Source organism: Lepus europaeus, chromosome 13 (assembly GCF_033115175.1).
Source record: "Lepus europaeus isolate LE1 chromosome 13, mLepTim1.pri, whole genome shotgun sequence".
Classification (NCBI taxonomy): Eukaryota; Metazoa; Chordata; class Mammalia; order Lagomorpha; family Leporidae; genus Lepus; species Lepus europaeus.
The window spans coordinates 64,436,285-64,459,473 of NC_084839.1; the positions used below are offsets into that span (position 1 = coordinate 64,436,285).

General features: G+C 38.4%; 1 protein-coding gene across 1 annotated transcript in view; it reads left to right on the forward strand.

Annotated features, from left to right (window-relative positions):
- Window positions 1-23,189, forward strand: part of APLF (aprataxin and PNKP like factor) — a 106,813-nt gene that overhangs the window by 65,034 nt on the left and 18,590 nt on the right. Inside the window, exons 7-8 of the mRNA XM_062208696.1 lie at window positions 584-936; window positions 7,744-7,869. Of these exons, the coding sequence (XP_062064680.1) occupies window positions 584-936; window positions 7,744-7,869 (479 nt within the window). The remainder of the gene's footprint in view (window positions 1-583; window positions 937-7,743; window positions 7,870-23,189) is intronic.

Consider the following 23,189-nt stretch of genomic DNA (forward strand, 5'->3'; position numbering starts at 1 on the left):
AATGTGTCTGCTCCACAGGATGTACATGTAATCAAGAGGTCATTTTTAACAAGACTAGGCTTATTCTTTGTGTTTGTTGTACGTACAAACCAAAAAGGTCCTGTAGTGCTAAAGGGAATGTTTACTTGCTTCAAAGCACCTTAAAACTGGTTAAAATAAAACTTTTGTTCAGATCATTTCAAAAGGAATCATTTTTTCTGACTTAGTGATGACATAGCTTCCTTCAAATATTTCTGTGAGGGTAGAGCAATTTTATCATTCAGCTGGGAAAATCATAATATTTAGATGGTAGAAACAATGTATTACAGTAACTTATTGGAAATTATAAAGACAGTGCTTACTTGTGAAGAGAATGACATGTTGTTTAATAGTGACATTTAAGAACTATTCTGCAGATTGTTTTAAAATTATTAAAGTAGAGCCATAGAACATATTGGTATTTTTAGTAACTTTAAAATGTGAAACTTAAGTTTTTCAAATATACATATTCCAGCATGTTGTTGTTTCATACTTTTATGCTTAAATTTTTATATTTCTTTTAATATGCTTCATTTATTTTTGATTTTTATAATTTGACTTACAGGAAAGACCACAAACATTTTCTGCAGTCACATTAAGTAGCACAGAGATGAATAACATGAAGACTGTTGCACAGAGAGACGAAACTCCAATAGAAGAGCTTGGTGAGGTTTCTGAACATAAACTCACCACTAAAGAAACAGCAGATAAAGAAGACCAGGCAATAGGTAGTTCTGAAAGCTGTCCAGCTCAAGACAAATCATTCCCTGTTGAGTCTGAAGGACCTCATCCTGAATCTGGCTCGGCTCCCACAAGTCCTGGAACTTTGCATGCAAAGGCCGCTGATTCAGTTCCACAAGGTTCTGAGGAAAACAAAGTCAAGAGGACATCCTGCATGTATGGGGCAAACTGCTACAGGTAAAATGAAGTTATGGGTAGCAAACAATTTCTTTATTTGAACAGCATGTGGCTATATAGGTATTAGGTATAGTGTATTAAAAACCTCATAAGGGCCGGCGCCGTGGCTCAACAGGCTAATCCTCCACCTAGTGGCGCTGGCACACTGGGTTCTAGTCCCAGTCGGGGCACCTGATTCTGTCCCGGTTGCCCCTCTTCCAGGCCAGCTCTCTGCTGTGGCCCAGGAGTGCAGTGGAGGATGGCCCAAGTGCTTGGGCCCTGCACCCCATGGGAGACCAGGAGAAGCACCTGGCTCCTGCCTTCGGATCAGCATGGTGCGCCGGCTGCAGCGCTCTGCCCGCGGCGGCCATTGGAGGGTGAACCAATGGCAAAGGAAGACCTTTCTCTCTGTCTCTGTCTCACTGTCCACTCTGCCTGTCAAAAATTAAAAAACAAAAACAAAAACAAACAAACCTATGTTTCTATTGGTTTGCAATTTCTCAGTGTTCATTCTAGCCAATCCTGCCAGAGAGAGGGAGGGAGGGAGGGAGGGAGATGTCTTTCATCTGTTGGTTCACTCCCCAAAAGGCTGCAATGGCCGGAACTGTGCTGATCTGAAGCCAGGATCCAGGAGCTTCTTCTGGGTCTCCCACACAGGTGCAGGGGCCCAAGCACCCAGGCCATCCTCTACTGCTTTCCCAGGCCATAGCAGAGAGCTGGATCAGAAGTGGAACAGCCGGGATTAGAACCAGCACCCATATGGGATGCAGGTGCTGCAGGCGGACGCCTAACCCACTATGCCACAGCAGCAGCCCCCAGAGGCTTTTAAGATAGAATAGGGAATTAAATATTTTATATGTAGACATGCTGACTGATAGAAGGACCTGAAAACTTGGGAATCCAGACTTGAAATTCACTCAGACTTAAATATCTGCTTATTTAATGTCTTTCTTTATGTCAGAGAAATGGCTTAACAAATAGTTGTATACAGCCTAACTATTAAGGTACTTTCAGGTTGAGTTTAGGTATCTTATCTTTTTTTTTTTTTTTTTTTGACAGGCAGAGTTAGACAGAGAGAGAGTTTAGGTATCTTATGTGTGTACATTTTTCTTTATTCTTCCTATTACTCTTTGGATCACCATGGTACCCTCTAAAATAACTGAGAATGTATTTCCTGGGTTCATTGGTTTCTCACATGCTTACTGCATTTTAATACATTTAATACATTTTAATACTATGTTTTAATTTCATATCTATTTAATTTTATATCTTGTGACTTCCAATTATAATCACTTAGTTTTAGACTACAGTTTCATCTATAATGTTTATAGTAGCTGGTATTTAACTGCATAGCCCTATTTTAAAATAATTCGTTCCCATCCAGCCTGTTAAACTCAATAACAATGCATTCCGGTAGTTTGATGTCCTTTATGCAATAGTGTATTTACATCAAATCTTCTCTTTATTTCAGGTTCATAGTATTTTTAATGTATTGCTATTTTAGTACTTAAATATTTTCAATTTCAACATTTCTATGCATTTTCACACAGTTTTGTCTATTTTCAATGGATTTCATTCTCCATCTAGAATATAATGTAAAAAACTTGTCAAATACAAGCAAATAATCTTTTGTTACTTTGGATTTTGGAAAATCCTGTTTGGTTTTTGTATTAGTTTGCTAAAGCTGCTATACCAAAATGCCAGTCTAGGTTGGGAGGCTTAAACAATGGAAACTTTCTCACAGTTCTGGAGGCTGGAAGTCTTAGCTCATGGATGGGGAACATCCAGCTCCCGGGCCATCTGAGATCTGTGAAATCATTTGCTCTGGCCTTGCCAAGACAACTGGAGGCAGGATTTGAAATTCAGTTTTTAGTTGATAATTTGTATGGCCCATGAATGATGTTATAAATATCCAAATGGCCCCTGATAGGAAAAAGGTTCCCCATTCCTGTCTTAGATAAAGGTGTCACCAAGTTTGATTTCTTCTGACACCTCTTGTCTCTTATGAGTGACTGCATCCTCACGATGTCCTTATTTGGCCTTTTGTGTGTGCTCATACTTCTCTGACGTCTCCATCTAATAAGGACACCTTATTAAACTTAATTAACCTTAATTATCTCTATACAGGTTCTATCTCTAAATCCATTCCCTTGGGGAATAGAGCTTCAACATAAGAATTTTGAGGGTATACAGTTCAGTTTATAATACAGTTAAAAAATCATAGTGATTATCTTGATAGAGAAAATTCTTTGATAAAATTCAACAGCTGGTGAGGATACTATGGCATAGTGGGTTAGGTTGCCACTTACAGTGTGGGCATCCTATATACGAGTGCTGGTTCAAGTCTTGGCTCCTCTGCTTCTGAACCAACTCACTGCTTATGTGCCTGGGAAAACAGATGATTATGGCCCATGTACTTGAGCCCCTGCCACCCAAATGGGAAACCAGGTTGGAGTTTCAGGATCCTGACTTCAGCCTGGGCCAGCCCCAGGCATTGCAGCCATTTGAGGAGTGAACCAGCGGATGGAAAAATCTACGAATCTCCCTCTCTCTCTCTCTCTCTCTCTGTCACCTTTTCAAATAAGTAATCTTTAAAAAAGCTGAACAACACATTTATGAAACAAATTTGTTTTTTTTTAGTGTTCCAGTAGATTTATTCTACTAGCAGAAAACATCTTTCCTGGATCATTGTCATCCTCATTCAAACACACCCTAGTGTTTCTTTTTTTTTAAAAAAAAAACTATATTTTAATTATATTTTATTTAAGTTATACAAGTTTCATATATTTCCTTTATATTGTGACAGGAACATAGTGGCATTGTCCCCCCACCCATGCTCCAACCTTTCTTTCCCCTCCCTCTTGTATTCCCACTCTTAATTTTTACAGTGATCTTTTTTTTATTAAAATTTTTTTAAAATTTAGTTGATAGAGTTAGACAGTGAGAGAAAGAGACAGAGCGAAAGGTCTTCCTTCTGTTGGTTCACTCCCCAAATGGCCACCATGGCCGGCGCTGTGCCGATCCGAATCCAGGAGCCAGGTGCTTCCTCCTGGTCTCCCATGCGGGTGCAGGGGCCCAAGCACTTGGGCCATCCTCTACTGCCCTCCCGGGCCACAGCAGAGAGCTGGACTGGAAGAGGAGCAACTGGAACTAGAACCCGGCACCCATATGGGATGCCAGTGCTGCAGGTGGAGGATTAACCAAGTGAGCCACAGTGCTGGCCCCTACAGTGATTTTTTTTTTTTTAGTCCACTTAATGCTTGTATAGTTAATGCTACCCTAAGTAAAAGATTTCAACAAATAGTATGAAGAGAAAACAAAACACAGCAAAACAAAATACTGTTCCTCAATGAAAGAGACAAGGGCTGTAAACCATCATCGATTCTCAAAATGTCTATTTCACTTCAATATTATATTTCAGGTACTCTTTTCATTACCTTTGATCAGGGAAAACATATGATATCTGTCTATTTGGTACTGGCTTATTTCACTAAGCATAATAGTTTCCAGTTGCAACCATCTTGTTGCAAAAGAGAAGATTTCATTTTTATGAAATCCTTTTACAGAGAATTTCATTATCTTACTCCACAGTGTATATATACCATAATTTCTTTATCTAGTCATCAGCTGATGGACATCCAGATTGATTCCATATCTTGGCTGTTGTGAAGCTGCAGTGATCATGGGGGTATAGATAAGTCTTTCATGACTTCTTTTGGTTTGGTTAATTTCCAGGAGTGGGATGGCTGGATCATATGGTAGGTCTATATTCAGATTTCTGAAGTATCTCCATACTGTCTTCCACAGTGGTTGCACCAGTTTATCTTCCCACCAACAAAGTATCAGAGTACCTTTTTTCCTACATCCTTGCCAGCATTTGTCATTTGTTGATTTCTGTATGCAGGCCATTCTAACTAGAGTGAGGTGAAACCTCTTTGTGGTTTTGATTTGCATTTCCCTGACGGCTAGTGATTCTAAGCATTTTCTCAAGTGTCTATTGGCCATTTGAATTTCCTCTCTTGAAAAATGCCTGTTTATCCTTTGCCCATTTCTTAACTGAATTGTTTGTTTTGTTGTTGTTTGTTAAGTTTCTTATTCATGAAAGTCAACAGCTGGAATAAAGTCAAAAGTTCATCAGCAGCAGAATGGATAAATTATCACAGCTTTATAAAAAGGAATAATACATGTTAGTAAAAATGTACTATTGCTGCATGTAGTGGCATGCGTTAATTATATAAACATAAAAAAGACTCTTTGACCTACTGCTTTATATCATTACTTCTTTATTTATAATCAGGACACCCCTGGAAGTCTCCAGAACACTTTTAGGAAATCTGTTAGGTTAGAACTGTTTTTATAATGCTATTAAAGCTTTTCTGTGTGTGCCTTTTTCTCTGTTATTCTCTCATTTGCATTGAGCAGTAGAGTTTCCCAGAAGCCATATGACTTGTTATTGTAAATGATTGAATGCAGAAGCAGATATGAGAAGCCAGATGCCTCTCTTAAGCCAGACATTAAAGAAATCTTCACAGTATAAAACATCTTCATGATTTTTTTTCCTTAGGAAATACTGACATATTATTTATGCTAACATTTAAAGAGTTTATCATTGATATTTTAAATCATGTATTTTTATATTATCTGATATTTAATATTGATTAGCATAAATGATCCACATAAACAAAAACTCTCAGGAGTTTAATAATTTTTTATTTATTTATTTTTTTATTTTTTGACAGGCAGAGTGGACAGTGAAAAAGAGAGAGACAGAGAGAAAGGTCTTCCTTTTGCCATTGGTGGCAGAGGGGCAACTGAGACAGAATCTAACACCCCAACCGGGACTAGAACCCAGGGTGCCAGCGCCGCAGGCGGAGGATTAGCCTAATGAGCCACATCGCCAGCCAGGAATTTAATAATTTTTAAGAGTGTAAAAGAGTCCTGAAACCACAAAGTGTGAGACATGCTTGTAGAAGCAGGATAGTTAGTTACCTTCGAGTTAGGTAAGGTGGGATTACTCAGCTGTAAAAAAGAATGAAATCCTGTCTGTCATAACAAAATGAATGCAACTAGAAACTATTTAGGGCCGGCGCCACGGCTCACTAGGCTAATCCTCTGCCTGCGGCGCCGACACCCCAGGTTCTAGTCCTGGTTGGGGCGCCAGATTCTGTCCCGGTCGCTACTCTTCCTGTCCAGCTCTCTGTTGTGGCCCTGGAGTGCAGTGGAGGATGGCCCAAGTGCTTGGGTCCTGCACCCGTGTGGGAGACCAGGAGAAGCACCTGGTTCCTGGCTTCGGATCAGCGCAGTGCGCCAGCCGCAGTGGCCATTGCGGGGTGAACCAACTGAAAAGGAAGATCTTTCTCTCGTCTCTCCCTCTCTCACTGTCCATTCTGCCTGTCAAAAAGAAGAAAAAAAAACTATTTAGTGAAATAAGCCAGTCCCAAAAAGACAAATATGTTTTCCCTGATCTGTGGTAACTAATAAAGTACAAAAAATGTGATGTATATGAGTGAAATTGACATTTTGATATTTGATTATTGTTTACAGCCCTTGTCTCTGCTGTTGAGAAATGGTGTTTTTTTCTTTTTACTATTTGTTGAATTCTTTACTTAGTGGAGGATTAAGCTTATAACGATAAAATAAAGTGAAAGTATGTTATTGTGAAAATTAAAAGAGGCTGGCACTGTGGCTCAATAGGCTAATCCTCCGCCTGCAGCGCTGGCACACCGGGTTCTAGTCCCAGTCGGGGCACTGGATTCTGTCTGCTGTGGCCCGGGAGTGCAGTGGAGGATGGCCCAAGTGCTTGGGTCCTGCACCCGCATGGGAGACCAGAAGAAGCACCGCAGCGGCCATTGGAGGGTGAAGCAATGGTAAAGGAAGACCTTTCTCTCTGTCTTTCTCTCTCTCTCTGTCCACTCTACCTGTCAAAAAGGAAAAAGAAAAAGAAAAAAGAAAATTAAAAGAAAGAATAAGAAAGGAAGCAAGGGTGGGAAGTATCACTGTGCTCCTAAATCTGTATATATGAAATACAGGAAATTTGTTCACCTTATATAAATAAAAAAAATTTTTTTAAAAGATGAGACTCATGATTGGACGGGGGCACTTGGAGACTTTCTGGAATATTAATAACATTCTCTACAAGCAAAGAGTACATTGGTATGCTCACTTTTTTAAATAGCCTTTAAAAGTTGTATATGATTATGATATTTATATTATACACTCATATACGTATGTGTCCTATATAATGTTTTCAAAGTGTCCATTGATATTCATAGCCTACCACATAACACCAAGAATTTGTTATGTTAGCATGACAGTCCTGTACTAAGTAGATGTCATTAACTTTTTTTATTATAAAGATTTATTTATTTATTGGGAAGAGTTACAGAGAGAGGGAGAGACAGAGAGATCCTCTATCTGCTGTTTCACTCCCCAAGTGGTCATAATGGCCAAAGTGGAACGGGGCGGAATCCAGGAGCCCAGAGCTTCTTCTGGGTTTCCCACGTGGATGGCAAGGTGGATGGCAGGGTGGATGGCACAAGCATTTGTGCCATCATTCACTGCTTTCTCAGGTGAATTAGCTGGAAGCTGAATCGGAAGTGGAGCAGCCAGGACTGGAATTGGTGCCATAATGGGGTACCAGCATTGCAGGTGGCAACTTTACCTGCTACACCACAATGCCCGCGCCATCAACTTTGTTTTTAACAGGGTTGCACATTGGTTCATTTTCTATATAATCACATCTGTATTGTTTGGTTTCCTGCTGAATCCACAGAAAAGCTAGACTGTTCATGAATTATTTTTTCTGACACATGATTTATCCCCATGTAGGAAGAATCCTGTTCATTTTCAACACTTCAGCCACCCTGGTGATAGTGATTATGGAGATGCACAAGTTACGGGCCAAGAGGAGACTGATGACCGGCCTGAGTGTCCCTATGGAGCATCTTGTTACAGGTGTGTGAACTGGAATGTTTGGCTGTACTTCTCTCCCCAATTTCTGCTATTTATCCAAGAGAGCAGTTTCTCTCTCAAGCCTTTACCTTTTAGCTTTTAACCTTTCATAAGTGACAGATTTTCATTTTGGTAATAGGTAGGATTATGTTTCTTTTAAATAACACCATATTGGTGAGTTATTAATCTTATAAGCGCCTGAAATTGTTCCTCATTTCTAACTTGCTAAAATGCAAATAGGATCATTTTAAAACTGTTGTACTTGAAATGTACCACACCACCAAAGAAAGAAGTAGTGATTCTGACATTTGAGAGCCTTAATTCTGGACAGCTATCTTTCTTAGATAATTGTGAATTCAGAATCTTGAACCAACTGGCCTCTTTGTAGACTTTGCTATTTCTGTGATTATGATTTTCAATAATAAGGCAACATAAGCTTCTGGTCGTGGAAAGAAAACTCAAAATGCTTACAACTTACCATTTGAGAAGTAACTATTCCATTAGAGCAGAACATTCTGTAGATAGTAAGAGGATACTATGATAAACTTTGCAATGAGCTTGAAAGTGTAGAAGAAATTAACAAATACCTAGTAAAATACAACTTTCAAAACAGAAACAAGAAGAAAAAGAAAACTGAGTAATCTATAACATTGGAGAATTGAATACATAAATAAAAGTCTTCCACCAAAGAAATTACAGACACATTTGGCTTTCATGGCAAATTCTACCAAACATTTAAAGAAAGAGAACCCAATTTTATATAAACTATTCCAAACAAAGTACAATTAAGTGTATCTTCCACCTTAAGAGGCCAGCATAACCTTGAAACTGAAACCCATCAAGAATAATACAAGAATGAAAAAATTAAAGGATAAGCTTAAATGTTGAACTTAAATATAAATTTCCCATATAAAAAGATTAAATGAATCTTACAATAATTGAAAAGGAAAATATAGTATGACCAAATGGGGTTTAAGGCATTTGTGTTTTATTTAAGGTTAAAAGATAGTATAATTTGCCATGTTGTTGGAATAAGTAGGAAAGTAATATGGTCTCTTGCAAATGATTAGAATAATAAAAAAAAAAACCTGATAAAAATCAGCATCCCATTAACAGAGCACAGGTTCAAGTCCTAGCATCTCCTCTTCCAATCCACATTGCTGTGTGTGCATTGGGAGATACAATGCCCACATGGGAGACCTGTACATAGTTCCAGACTTCTGGCATAGGCCTGTCCCAGCCCTGAACATTACAGACATTTGCAGGGTGAACCAGCAAGTGGATGCTCTCTCTCTCTCTATTATTCTGCCTTTTGAGAAGATGAAAACAAATAAACAAACATTTAGAAAAATAAAAACCAGCATTCATTTTTGATGAATATGCATTACAAAATAGAAATAGAAGGGAACTCCTTTAATATAAAAGTTATCTACAAAAATGCTTATAGAAAATATTATGCATAGAAGTAAAATATCTAAAATTTCCTTTCAGAAATGAGACAAAAATGCCTATTACTATGACTTCTGTCCATAATTGTACTTATAAGGCAGTGAAGTAAGACAAGAAAAAGAAAGTAGATAAAGATTAGAAAAGAAGAAATGAATCTTTCAGTGTTTATAGATGGTATTATTTTTATGTAGGAAATACAGAATAGGCCCCTGATGAATTATAAATGTTAATGAGTGCTTAGCAGTGTTAGTTTTAAAAATCAATACATAAAATCAATCTATGTTCTTATGACAACCAGTTGGAAAGTAAAATTTTCTAGAGATTGTAACAACATAAAAAAATATCCAGTTCCTAGGAGTAACTATAATCAATCCTTAATGAGAAATATTTTCCACAAGAAGTTAAATAATTATAAAAATTTAAATGTTCATTATTGAAATACTCAAGATTGTTAAAATGTAGGAGCAGACATTAGGGACCATAGTTAAGACACTTGTTGGCAGACCTGGATTGAGTTCCTGCCTCCCAGGCATTTAGAGAGTGAGCCAGCATCTCAAAAAAGAAAAACAAAAGATGAAAAACTGCCATTTTTCCCAGGTTGATTTGTATACAAACCCATTCAACCACAGTAGCTTTTGAATAGAAATTTATAATGTGATTCTAAAAATTATATTCACAGAATCAAAAATAGTCACAATAATATTTTTTCATATGTATAGCTTTTTAAAAAATTTTGTTTAAGGAATACAACTTCATGCATTTAATATATACAGATTTGAGAACATGATGCTTACCCCCTACTTCCCTTCCACCCATACTCCTGCCTTTCTTCCTCTTCCCTCTTCCTTTCCCATTCTTATTTTTTACAGAGATTAATTTTCAGTTAATTTTTATACTCATAAGATTAACCCTACACCAGGTAGAGAGTTAATCAATTAATATGAAGAAAAAAAAAAAGAAGTAAAGAACAAAAGCAAACAAACATACAAGAAAAACATTGTTCCCTGACAGTCAAGGCAAGGGCTATTCAAAATCATTGCATCTCAAAGTGTCAGTTTCACTTCCAAAGATCACATTTTAAGTACTCTATTAGTTATCACAGATCAGGGAGACTATATGGTATTTATCCTTTTGTGTCTGGGTTATTTCACTAAGTATAATGTTTTCCAGTTGCATCCATTTTTTTTTTTTTTGTAAATGGCAGAATTTCTTTCTTTTTTTTTTTTTTTTACTGCTGTATAGTATTCTGTAGTGAATATATACCAGAATTTCTTTAGCCAATCTTCAGTTGATGAACATCTGGGTTGATTCCGTATCTTAGCTATTGTAAATTGAGCTGAGGGGTACAGCTAATTCTTTCATTTTCTGATTTCATTTCTTTTGGATAAATCCCCCGGAGTGGATGGATGGATGGATCATATGGTAGTTCTATATTCAGCTTTCTAAGGTATCTCCATACTATCTTCCACAGTGACTGCAACAGTTTATATTCCCACCAACAGTGAATTAAGGTGGTGAGAGCCTTCTCCCCACATCCTTGCCTGCATTTGTTGTTTGTTGATTTTTGTATGTGAGCCATTCTAACAGTGAGGTGAAACCTCATTGTGGTTTTGATTTGTGTTTCCCTGGTGGCTAGCTATCCTGAACATTTTTTCATGTGTTTATTGGCCATTTGAATTTCCTTTCTTGAGAAATGTCTGTTCAGTTCCTTTGCCAATTTCTTAATTGGATTGTTTTGTTTTGGTTGAGTTTCTTGAGTTCTTTATAAGTTTTGGAAGTTAGTCGTTTGTCAGTTGCTTTGTTTGCAAATATTTTCTCCTATTCTGTCAGTTGCCTCTCTTCACTTTGCTGAGTATTTCTGTCTAGTGCAGAAGCTTCTCAGTTTGAAATTTCTCACTTGTTAATTTTGGCCTTGATTACCTATGCTTCTGGAGTCCTTTCTAAGAAGTCTTTCCCTATTCCATGTCTTGTAGGGTTTCCCCAATGTTCTCTAGTAATTTGATGGTATCATGTTGTGGATGTATGTCTTTGATCCATTTTGAGTGGATTTTTGTATAAGGTGTGAGATAGGGGTCTTGTTTCATACTTCTGCATGTGGGGATCCAGTTTTTCCAGAATCATTTGTTGAAGAGACTGTCTTGGCTCCAGGAGTTGATATTTGCTCCTTTGTCAAAGATAAGCTGGTTGTAGATATGTGGTTTATTTCTGGGGTTTCTATTCTGCTCCATTGGTCTACATGTCTGTTTTTGTGCCAGTAACAGACAGTTTTGATTATAACTGCCCTGTAGTATGTCTTGAGGTCTGGTGTTGTAATGCCTCCAGCTTTGTTTTTGCTTTTTAAGATTGTTTTAGCTATTTGGGGTCTCTTGTGTTTCCATATGAATTTTAGCATCATTTTTTTTCTATATCTGAGAAGAAAGTTATGGTATTTTGATTGGCCTCACATCGAATCTATAAATTGCTTTTGGCAGTATGGACATTTTGATGATGTTGATTCTTTCAATCCATGAACATGGAAGATTTTTCTACTATTTTATGTCTTCTATTTCTTTCTTTAATGTTTTGTAATTTTCGTCATAGAGATCTTTGAAGTCCTTGGTTAAATTTATTCCAAGGTATTTAATTTTTTTGTAGCTATTGTGAATGGGATTGATCTTAAAAGTTCTTTCTCAGCCATGGCAATGTCTGTGTATGCAAAGGCTATTGATTTTTGTGTGTTGATTTTATATCCTGCCACTTGATCAAACTCTTTTATGAGTTCCAATAATCTCTTAGTAGAGTTTTTTGGATCCCCTGCATATAGAATCATGTCATCTGCAAATAGGGATAGTTTGACTTCTTCCTTCCCTATTTGTATCCCTTTGATTTCTTTTTCTTGCCTGATGGCTCTGGCTAAAACTTCCAGGTCTATATTAAATAGCAGTGGTGGGAGTAGGCATCTTCATCTGGTTCTGGATCTAATTTTTCCCTATTCAATAGGATGCTGGCTGTGGTTTTGTTATAAATTGCTTTTATTATGTTGAGGAATGTTCCTTCTATACCCAATTTGCTTAAGGTTTTCAAAATAAAAGCATGTTGGAATTTGTCAAATGCTTTTTTTTTTCATCTATTGAGATTATCATATGGTTTTTGATCTTCAGCTTTTTAATGTGGTTAATCACATTTATTGATTTTCAGATGTTGAACCATCCCTGCATACCAGGGATAAATCCCACTTGATCTGGGTGAATGATCTTTCTGATGTGTTATTGGATTCAATTGGCTAGTATTTTGTTGAGGATTTTTGTGTCTATGTTCATCAGGGATATTGGTCTATAGTTCTTCTCTGTCATATTTTTTTTTCTAGTTAGAAATTAAGGTGATGCAGAAGAAGTTTCTTCTTTTGTAAACTTCTTCATAGAAGAAGTTTGGGAGGATTCCTTCCCTTTCAGTTGTTTTGAATAGCTTGGGAAGAATTTAAGTTAGTTCTTTAAATGTCTGGAAGCCAATGAGACCTGGGTTTTCTCTGTTGGGAAGGACTTTATTACTGATTAAATCTCTGTTTTCTTTTCTTTTTTTTTAAGTCTGTTTGGGAGCTCTATGTCTTCATGACTCAGTTTAGGTAGGTTGTATGTGTCTAGGAATCTATCCATTTCTTTCAGATGTCCCAATTTGTTGGCATACAACTCTTTATAGAATTCCTGATTATTCTTTTATTTCTGTGGTATCTATTGTTACATTTCTCTTTTCATCTCTGATTTTGTTGATTTGGGTCTTCTCCCTCTTTTTATTTTTGGTTAGTGGGACCAATGGTGTGTAAATTTTGTTTATTTTTTTTAAAAATCAGCTCTTCATTTCATTGATCTTTTGTAATTTTTTGGTTTCAATTTTGTTTATTTCTTCCTTAATTTTAATTTTCTTTCTTCCTATTAATTTGTGGTTCAGATTATTGTTTTTTTTCCTATGTCCTTGAGATGCATTGACAGCTCATTGATTTGGTGACTTTCTACTTTGCTGATGTAGGCACTGTTTGCTATAAACTTCTCACTTAACACTGCTTTTGCTGTATCCCCTATGGTTTTTTTTTTTTTTTTTTTTTGACAGGCAGAGTGGATAGTGAGAGAGAGAAAGACAGAGAGAAAGGTCTTCCTTTTTGCCGTTGGTTCACCCTCCAGTGGCCACTGCGGCCAGCGCATTGTGCTGATCTGAAGCCAGGAGCCAGGCACTTCTCCCGGTCTCCCATGCGGGTGCAGGGCCCAAACACTTGGGCCATCCTCCACTGCCTTCCTGGGCCATAGCAGAGAGCTGGACTGGAAGAGGGGCAACTGGGATAGAATCCGGCGCCCCCAACTGGGACTAGAACCCGGTGTGCCGGCGCCGCAAGGTGGAGGATTAGCCTGTTAAGCCACGGCGCCGGCCTATCCCCTATGTTTTGATATGAGGTACTATCATCTTCATTACTATTACTATTGTAATAGTGCTATTATGTTACTATTGTAGTAAGGAGTACTATGTTCTTACTATGTAGTAAGGGAGTCTATGTCTCCCTTTAGTTCCGTTAACAGATATTTTAAACAGCCAGGCACCCTGTAATTGGGTATATATACATTTATTATATATATATATATATATATATATAATATACACATATATTATATATACATTTCTTCCTGTTGTATTAACCCTTTAATCATTATATAGTATCTTTCTTTGTCTCTTTTAACAATTTTTGCATTTAAGTCTATTTTGTCTGATGTTAGGGTGGCTACACCTGTCCTTTTTCTTTCCGTTTGCATAGTCACATAGAATATCTTTTTCTATCCTTTCACTTTCAGTCTGTGTATCTTTGTTGGTGAGGTGTGTTTCTTGTAGGCAGCAAATAGATGGATCTTGTTTTTTTTTAATCCATTTGGTCATTCTGTATCTTTTAACTAGAGAGTTGAGGCCATTTACATTCAAGGTGACTATTGATAGGTAATTACTTGGCCCTGACATTTTTCCATGAATATTCCTATTGGTTACTTTGGATTTCTTTTGTATTTTCACTGGAGGATTTTCTGTCTTCACATTATTTCATGATGGTGGGTTTCTTTCTGTGTTTCTGTTTGTAGTACATCCTTTAGCATCTTTTGTAAGGCTGAACATGTGGTGACAAATTCTTTCAATTTCTGTTCAGTGTGGAAGGTCTTTACTTCACCTTCATTCATAAATTAGAGCTGTGCAGGGTACAGTACTTGGATTTTCCTTCCTTTCTCCAAGTTAGGGAAACTTTCCGTAATTATTTCATTAAGTAGGCCTTCTATTCCCTTTTCTTTTTCCATTCCTCAAGCTCTCCTAAGATCTGTATGTTGGGTCATTTGATAGTATCCCAATATCTTTAAGTTATCTTAAGTTATCTAAATTTTTTTTAAAGATTATTTATTTATTTGACAGAGTTACACAGAGAGAGGAGAGGCAGAGGGAGAAAGAGAGAGACAGAGGTCTTCCATCCGATGGTTCACTCCCCAATTAGCTGCAACAGCCAGAGCTGCACCGATCTAAAGCCAGGAGCTTCTTCCAGGTCTTCCATGTGGATGCAGGGGCCCAAGGACTTGGACCAACTTCTACTGGTATCCCAGGTCATAGCAGAGAGCTGGATTGGAAGTGGAGCAGCCGGGTCTTGAACCAGCGTCCATATGGATGCCAGCACTGCAGGCCACGGTGTTAACCTGCTGCACCACAAGCACTGGCCCCTATCCAAATATTTTTAAGTAATTTTCCTTCTTGTTTTTGGTCTGACTATAAAATTTCCAGAGATTTGTCTTCTAGTTTGGATATTCTTTCTTCTGCCTCACCAACTCTGTTGTTAAGGCTTTCTACTGCATTTTTATTTGATCTATTGAGTTCTTCCTTTCTAATATTCAATTTTGATTTCTCTTTAAAATCTCAATTTCATGGAAATTTTTTCATTAATATTGGTTTTATTTAGTTTGTGGATTTGCTTCTGATTGACTTTAAGCAATCCTATGATTAATTTTTTGAATTCAATTTCCAGCATTTCCTCAATCTCTTCATCATCTCAGTCTAACAAGTTTTTTTTGTTTTTTTTTTTTTTTTTTTGACAGGCAGAGTTAGAGAGAGAGATAGACAGAGAGAAAGGTCTTCCTTCCATTGGTTCACCCCCCAAATGGCCACTACGGCCGGAGCTGCACCGATCCAAAGCCAGGAGCCAGGTGCCTCTCCTGGTCTACCATGCGGGTGCAGGGCCCAAGCATTTGGGCCATCCTCCACTGCCTTCCTGGTCCACAGCAGAGAGCTGGACTGGAAGAGGAGCAACCGGGACAGAATCTGGTGCCCCAACCAGGACTAGAACCTGGAGTACCGGTGCTGCAGGCGGAGGATTAGCCTAGTGAGCCGTGGTGCCAGCCAACAAAGTTTGTTGTTTTTTTTGTTTTGTTTTGTTTTGTTTTTGACAGATAGAGTTGTAGACAGTGAGAGAGACGGACAAAGAAAAGGACTTCCTTCTGTTGGTTCACTCCGCAAATGGCTGCTACAGTCTGCGCTTTGCCGATCCTAAGCCAGTAGTCAGGTGCTTCTTCCTGGTCTCCCATACAGGGGCAGGGGCCCAAGCACTTGGGCCATCCTCTACTTCCATGCCAGGCAACAGCAGAGAGCTGGACTGGAAGAGGAGCAACCGGGACTAGAACCCGGTGCCCACATGTAATGCCTGCACAGCAGGCGGAGGATTAACCAAGTGAGCCATGGCGCCGGCCCGATCATCTCATTCTAATATTGAAATGTTGTGTTCCTTTGGGGGAGATCATAGCATCTTCCTTATTCTTGTTTCTTGAGTTTCTACATTTATTTTTAGGCATTTGTAGAATTTATTTATTTTTTCCTCTGATGTCTTTTATCTTTGAGCCATGCCTCTGTGGCCTAATGGAATGTCTGTACTTTCAGTGAATGCCAGGTGTGTGATCAGTATGGCCAGGGTGCTCTGGTCTGTCATCCAGGGTGGAGAAAGTGTCTAGGGTAACACTTGTTGGGCATGGTTGCTCACCTCTGGTTAGTAGAATGTCTTGCTGCAAGCACCCCATCACCTTCTCTCCTCCAAGCAGAGGCATGCTCAGGTGTTAGCTCCCAGTGTGTTCAACACTCATCTGCACCACCGTATGAACCACACAGTTTGTCTGCACAGTCTTTCCTGTGAGTACGGTTCCGTCTGCTATGAGTTACTCTATGCAACCAAGGGATTCTGAGAGTGTGCAGCAGTACTCGGTGATTGTCCAGAAACACAGCTATTCTCTGCCTCCTCTCATGCAGTCGCAGTGTTTTCTTAGTCACAGCACCCAGGGCTCTCATGGTCAAGGAGTGCGAGAGGGACCATTCCACCCTGCTAGCCTGACCTGTCCACAGAGAGACCGAAGTGTTCCCAGAGCCACTGCTTGTGTGTGTTCCTCCCCACTGGACCAGGCCCAATCCTCCTAGCAGACTCAGAGTCAGTGAGGAATGTGGGTTTTTCTCTGGTAAAATCTCTGGATCCCAGGCACTTACCATACTCACTGGCTGCAGCCCTGCTTGCTTCCCAGTCATCCTGGGCACGTATAAGAGTTCCCGCAGGCACACTTCCCTTCCTTACAGATGGCTCCTGCTCCCCACCCGTTGCTGGGTGGGTATAGCTAGCCAGGTGGAGACCATCCCTGCCAGTTGCTCTTTTTTTTCTGCCAGTTGCTCTTGAACTATGCAGCTGTTCCTGCTGACTGGGTGGAGAGTGTCCTCAATAGTTGCTGGGTGTGCGCACCAGAGCTGGAGCAGCTGCTACCTGCTTATGTCCAAAAATGGTGCCAGCCCTCCCACAGCTGGCCGCAGGTTGCTGTCATAAAGGGAAGGAGGGGAGAGAGAGATGCACTGCCTTTCCCCCACACCGTGGGTGAGCATTCCTCTGCTGCCCCGAGCAACCCGGCTGGGCTTAAAAACAGTGCAGTCCGCTAGGTTCCCCCTCCAGCTGAGTCAACAGTGGCATAGGCCCATGCAGTCTGTCTTCACCTTGTTTGCCAGTGGGGGGCAAGCTGATCCAAGCTGCTGGGTCCTTTTGTTTCCTTACACGTTGCTGCGTGTCTGCACCTTCCACACAGGTCTGGGTCATTTCTACTGCGCAGGACCTCACGCTGCAGTTTTCCCTGCAGCTTTACCCTGAGAGTGTACTTTCTCCACTTTGTTTCTATCAATTTCGTTTAGCCTAGATCAGATCACCCTGTTGCTATTCAGACATCTTGGACACCCTCCACCCCCACCCCCTGCCCTGTTGTGTTGGAGGCCAGATGTCCAAAATCAAGATGTTGGCAGGACTATAGGGGAACATCTGTCCCTGTGTCTTCCAGTTCCCGTGATTGTCGTTATTCCTTGGCTTGTGGCTGCATCTTTCTCTGCTGTCTTCATCTGATTTTTCTGAAGTTTTGTTAATCACAGGAGAAGAACGTTAAAGTCTCAACTCTGTTTATAGGTTGGTCTATTTCCTCCCCTCATTCTATTAGCTTTTCTTAATGCACCATCTGGAATACTCAGTGGAAAAGCCATAAACATGGGAAATTCACTCAGAAAATTGCATCAGTTTAATTTTATTTATCTCCTTTTATGCCTTTTTTTAAAAAAAAGAACAAAAAACTGTCATGATATTTCTCCCTTTACACATTAATTCAAAACATTATTTTTTTACATTTTAAGTGTCAACTTTTTAAATTTTTATTCAGATATTTATTCTTTTTGTTCCCTTTATTTCTTCCTGAAGTTTTATCCTTTCATATGGGTTCATTTATTTTAGTCCTAAAAACTTTTTTGTATTACTTGTAGTGAAAATCTCCAAGACAATCATTCTTTTAGTTTCTGTGTGTCTGAAATAAAAGGTGAACACGTTCTTACTTTGATTCTCTTTTGAAGGTTCTGTTCACTGCTTACAGATGCTAGCTTACCAAACTTTGTTTCCTTTTGTCATCTCTAAGATGTCATTCAGCTGACTCTTGCATCCATAGTTTCATTTAAAAATTGGTTATCTCTCTGATTTTTGCTCCTTTGAAATTGATACATCTTTTCTTCGGCCATTTTCAAGAGTCTTTGCTGTTATTTTTCAACAGTATAACTAGCATTTGCCCAGGTATAGTTTTTTTGTATTCATCTTCTTTGAGATTTACTGAGGTTTTTGTGGGTTGAAGTCTTTCATTAATTTTGGGAGACTGCATGGCTTTTATCTCATCAGAAGTTGCTTCCACTCCAACCCATCTCTTTTCTCCTTCCACTTAAACATATATTAAATTTTTACTGTATCCCATGTCTTTTCTGTATTGTTTTATTCTTTCCAATTTTTTTCTTTTGTATATACTTCAAATTTGATATTTGCTATTGACTTGTCTTAGAATTTAATAATCATATCATCTTGTATGTCTAATCTGCTGCTTAACCCAGAGTTCTTAATTTCAGATATTGTATTTTCTAGTTCTATGATGTCCATTTGATTCTTGTCATTTCTTACATATTCTTAGTGAAATTACCCAGCTTTTTATTCATTTTCCCTATTTTTTCTTGCTCTAAAATATATTAGCTTTAAAATAAAATATTTTTGGAACTGTGTCTTTTTTTCCTTGATTGTTAATCATATTATTCTGCCTCCATATGTCTCATAGTTTTCTAATCATAATGTGTAAAATTAACTGTAAGAATTCTAGATATTATCTTTCATATGTGAGGGTATTACCTCTGCATGGCTATTTATAGAGGCTAGTGTTTTCATTCCAGGCAAAGATTTAAATAGGAAATAACTAGGTTAGAACTTTAGTAAAACTCAGTCTACCTTTGGTTTGTCCCTGTTCCTTTTCATGGTTTTTCTAGACTTTTCTTTGAGAATTATGTCTCTACTTAGCTCTAAAAGTTCATGTTTGAAATTTTGAGTTTTCCGTATTACTTACCAATTCTCAACATGTCTCAGATTCTGATAAGTTTTATATTTGTTACAAGTCCCTTCCGTATAGTGAGACTTTGTCTCTGAAATACTATGTTAGTGGGAGATTTTACTTTGCGTTTTTTTGACATTTTATACCGAACCTTCAGCTTGTCACACCTCCTTGCCAGATATTTCTTAGGAAAAAGAAGCTTTGTCTAAAACTCCTTTCATTTCCAAACTGTCAAGACAATCCCAGCAAAGCATGAAAAGTTGTACTAGTTCCTTCCTTTGATAGGTTCAAATCCTATCCTTAATCCACACCAAGAATTGGTAAATACCTTTAGGGAGGAAAATAGCTAATGACTGTCAGCCCATGTAGGAATGACTTTTTAACTTCTGGAATTCATCTAAACTTTCATTGCTTCCACAATTCTGTCACAAGAGTAATTTTTAAAATCTATCATTTTTCACTAGTTGTAAAAGGAAGAAAAAGAGAGTACTGGTCTCCTATGATGTGTACATCCTTTCTAGAAGCAGAGGCCCAATGTGTTGTTTTGAGACGAGGAAATAAAGCAAAGGATTTTCTAAGAATAATGATGTCAAAAATTGATGTCTCTGTGTCATCAATCACTTTTAAAAAGGTTAGAGCAGTGAGTAATCAAGAGAAAGTTTTCCAACGCCAGTAGCATACATGTGCTAATAAAAACTTTCATATCTAAGCATATCTATATATAGACATGGTGTGTAAGTTGTGTTTTGTTTTTATTTGTTGAGGGTTTTTTGGTATTGATTCTGGTTGCAAATAAAAAGTTAGCTTTTTGCCCCCTTGTTAATTTTAATTACAGTTCAGAGAGACTTTTGAAGAATGTCAGGTATGGTCACTTACTCTGTCTGGGAAACTAAGATTAAATGATTTATCTCATTCATAAAGCTGGTGAGATCAAGTCTCCTCCCTTCTCTAGGCCAGAGTCTCTCCAGGACATTGCCTGACTCCATCACTGTTAGGAATAGGTTTCTAAAATAGAATAGCAGTTGTCTTTTTAGTCAAATGACAAAGTAATTTTTTGACATTAAAAAGAAAAACACAACAAAATTAAGGAAAAAACTCTAATAAAATAATTTGAACAAATCATTAATTTTGCAAGAAATTATTATTAAATTATTATTAAATGATTATTATCAAGAAGATAATAGAAACTCTAGTTGCAGAAGCATGGTATAAATTTATGTAGCCCTGTATTGCCACATTATTATTTGTTAGAAAACATTTCAGAGATTTATTGTATGTCATTGTTAAACTTTTATTATAATCAGTTTATTATATAATAATCTTGTTTATAAGAATATATTATTGTTATTCACCAGATAGTGTTTAGGGCTAGAAAATAAGTCCAGTATTTCAGAATGATAAAATGTTCTAACTTAATTTGCTTAAGAGTGAGTTTCTATGTATATGCATACCCACTTTTTCTTACAGGCACAAGAAAAAAAATTGACATTTCACAGGTCATAAAATAAGCCATCAAATTCAGCAAGAAATTATTATATTTAGAAAAGTGGTAAGGTATTCTAGAAGTAGAGTTGGGATGAGCCTCTTTGCCATGATAGATAACATGTTTGGTTGAGATGGAGTTCATGAGCAGTGATAGGTTTTTTGATCTTTAAAAATGTACCTTCACAAAATGGGTAAAAATTATTACCAAATAAAAATGTTTACTCTCTTAGGTGAAATGCTAGATCAGTTTGTGATTCTTGTCTTACTACCCAATCTTACCTTTGAATCCCTTGAATGTGTGTCTTTTAGATAGATCTAGGTGATCTCAGGTTTACATAATGTTAAATAATCATAATCTTATACTACATTCAGCCACCTACTTTTATATAATATTATATTTTCTTTACTTTTTTTTGACAGAGTTAGACAGTGAGAGAGAGAGAGAGAGAGAGAGACAGACAGACAGAGAGCAAGGTTTTCCTTTTTCCATTGGTTCACCCCCCAAGTGGCCGCTGTGGCCGGCGAGTTGCGCCGATCCGAAGCCAGGAGCCAGGCGCTTCTCCTGGTCTTCCCATGCAGGTGCAGGGCCAAGCACTTGGGCCATCCTTCACTGCCTTCCTGGGCCACAGCAGAGAGCTGGACTGGAAGAGGAGCAACCGGGACAGAATCTGGTGCCCCAACCGGGACTAGAACCTGGAGTGCTGGCACCGCAGGCAGAGGATTAGCCTAGTGAGCCATGGTGCCGGCCTATAATATTTTATTTTCAAGTGTTACCATGTAAAGTCAAAATTTTATCATTGTAGAGCAAATATATAGACACAAAATTGTACATGTGTCAGCATATTTCATTTTTAGACATTCTATCCCATGAGTTAAACAGGGAAAGGTAGTTAAAGAACACATAGGCAAGTATATACTATAGTAAAAATAAAGATTTCCACAGCTCATCTGATATAGAAGGCTAGTGTTTAAAAAGTATGTGTCTGTAATTATTAAATTTTACTCTTTTCTAGACTATGGGCATCCTTAACATTTTCTCTTACACATTTTTTTTTTTTTTGTCAGAGTGGACAGTGAGAGAGAGAGAGAGACAGAGAGAAAGGTCTTCCTTTGCCGTTGGTTCACCCTCCAATGGCCGCCGCGGCCGGCGTGCTGTGGCCGGCGCACCACGCTGATCCGAAGCCAGGAGCCAGGTGCTTATCCTGGTCGTCCATGGGGTGCAGGTCCCAAGCACTTGGGCCATCCTCCACTGCACTCCCTGGCCACAGCAGAGAGCTGGCCTGGAAGAGGGGCAACCGGGACAGAATCCGGTGCCCCGACCGGGACTAGAACCCAGTGTGCCGGCACCGCAAGGCGGAGGATTAGCCTATTGAGCCACGGCGCCAGCCCTCTTACACATTTTTAATCTAACAAAATTGAATTGAATTTGAAAAAATGATAATTTGAAAGAACTAGTTGTTGTTCTCATTTTAAGTATCTCGCCCACTTAACTAATTTATTCATGTGTGCTGTACACTGGAGCTTGCCAGAAGACTCACTCAGTTTAATGGACTGGATTAGTTTAAGGCACTTGTCTGAATTAGAACATTAGATCATGTCCAGCATAACGCAGTGACGGCTATCCCTGCTTCTGACTCACTCACTTCCTCTGTGATTAGTAGGATTTCCTGCAGTGTGTTACTCCTGTTCTTACTTTAAACTGAGCATTAAACTTAGGAAAATACGCACACAGAAATGCATAGAATCTATTTTCAACCAATTTAGTAGAAGAATGTAAAGTCAAACTTCTATGCAAAGCCTTTGGCAGTTGTGTATCATGCCAATGAAAATGTTGGTACCTTGATATTTTTCAAAAGCTGGTGCCTTATTTTTAAACAAATATTTTATTATATTTATTTGAGAGGTAGAGTTAAGACAGAGAGAGGGAGAGGCAGAGAAAGGTCTTCCATCCACAACACCAGCCACACTTACTAGAGTTTTTTTTAATTTTTATTTATTTATTTATTAGAAAGTCAGAGTTACACAGAGAGAAGGAGAGGCAGAGAGAGAGAGAGAGAGAGAGAGAGAGAGAGAGAGAGGTCTTCCATTTGCTGGTTCACTCTCCAATTGGCCTCAATGGCCAGAGCTGTGCTGATCTGAAGCCAGTAGCCAGGAGCCAGGAGTTTCTTCCAGGTCTTCCACACGGGTACAGGGGCCCAAGGTCTTGGGCAATCTTCTACTGCTTTCCCAGGCCACAGCAGAGAGCTGGATTGGAAGTGGAGCAGCTGGGACTCGAACCAGAGCCCATATGGGATGCTGGCACTGCAGGTGGCAAATTTACCCACCACACAACAGTTTTATATAATATTTTACTCTAATTATATATAATAATTTACTGTAATTTTTTTAGACTTCATCACATCAGTTGTGTTAATATAGCCTTGACAGAATATACTAGAATATCTTCTTTTTTCATTTTCATAGTAATCTCTTTATTTTTCTGTTATA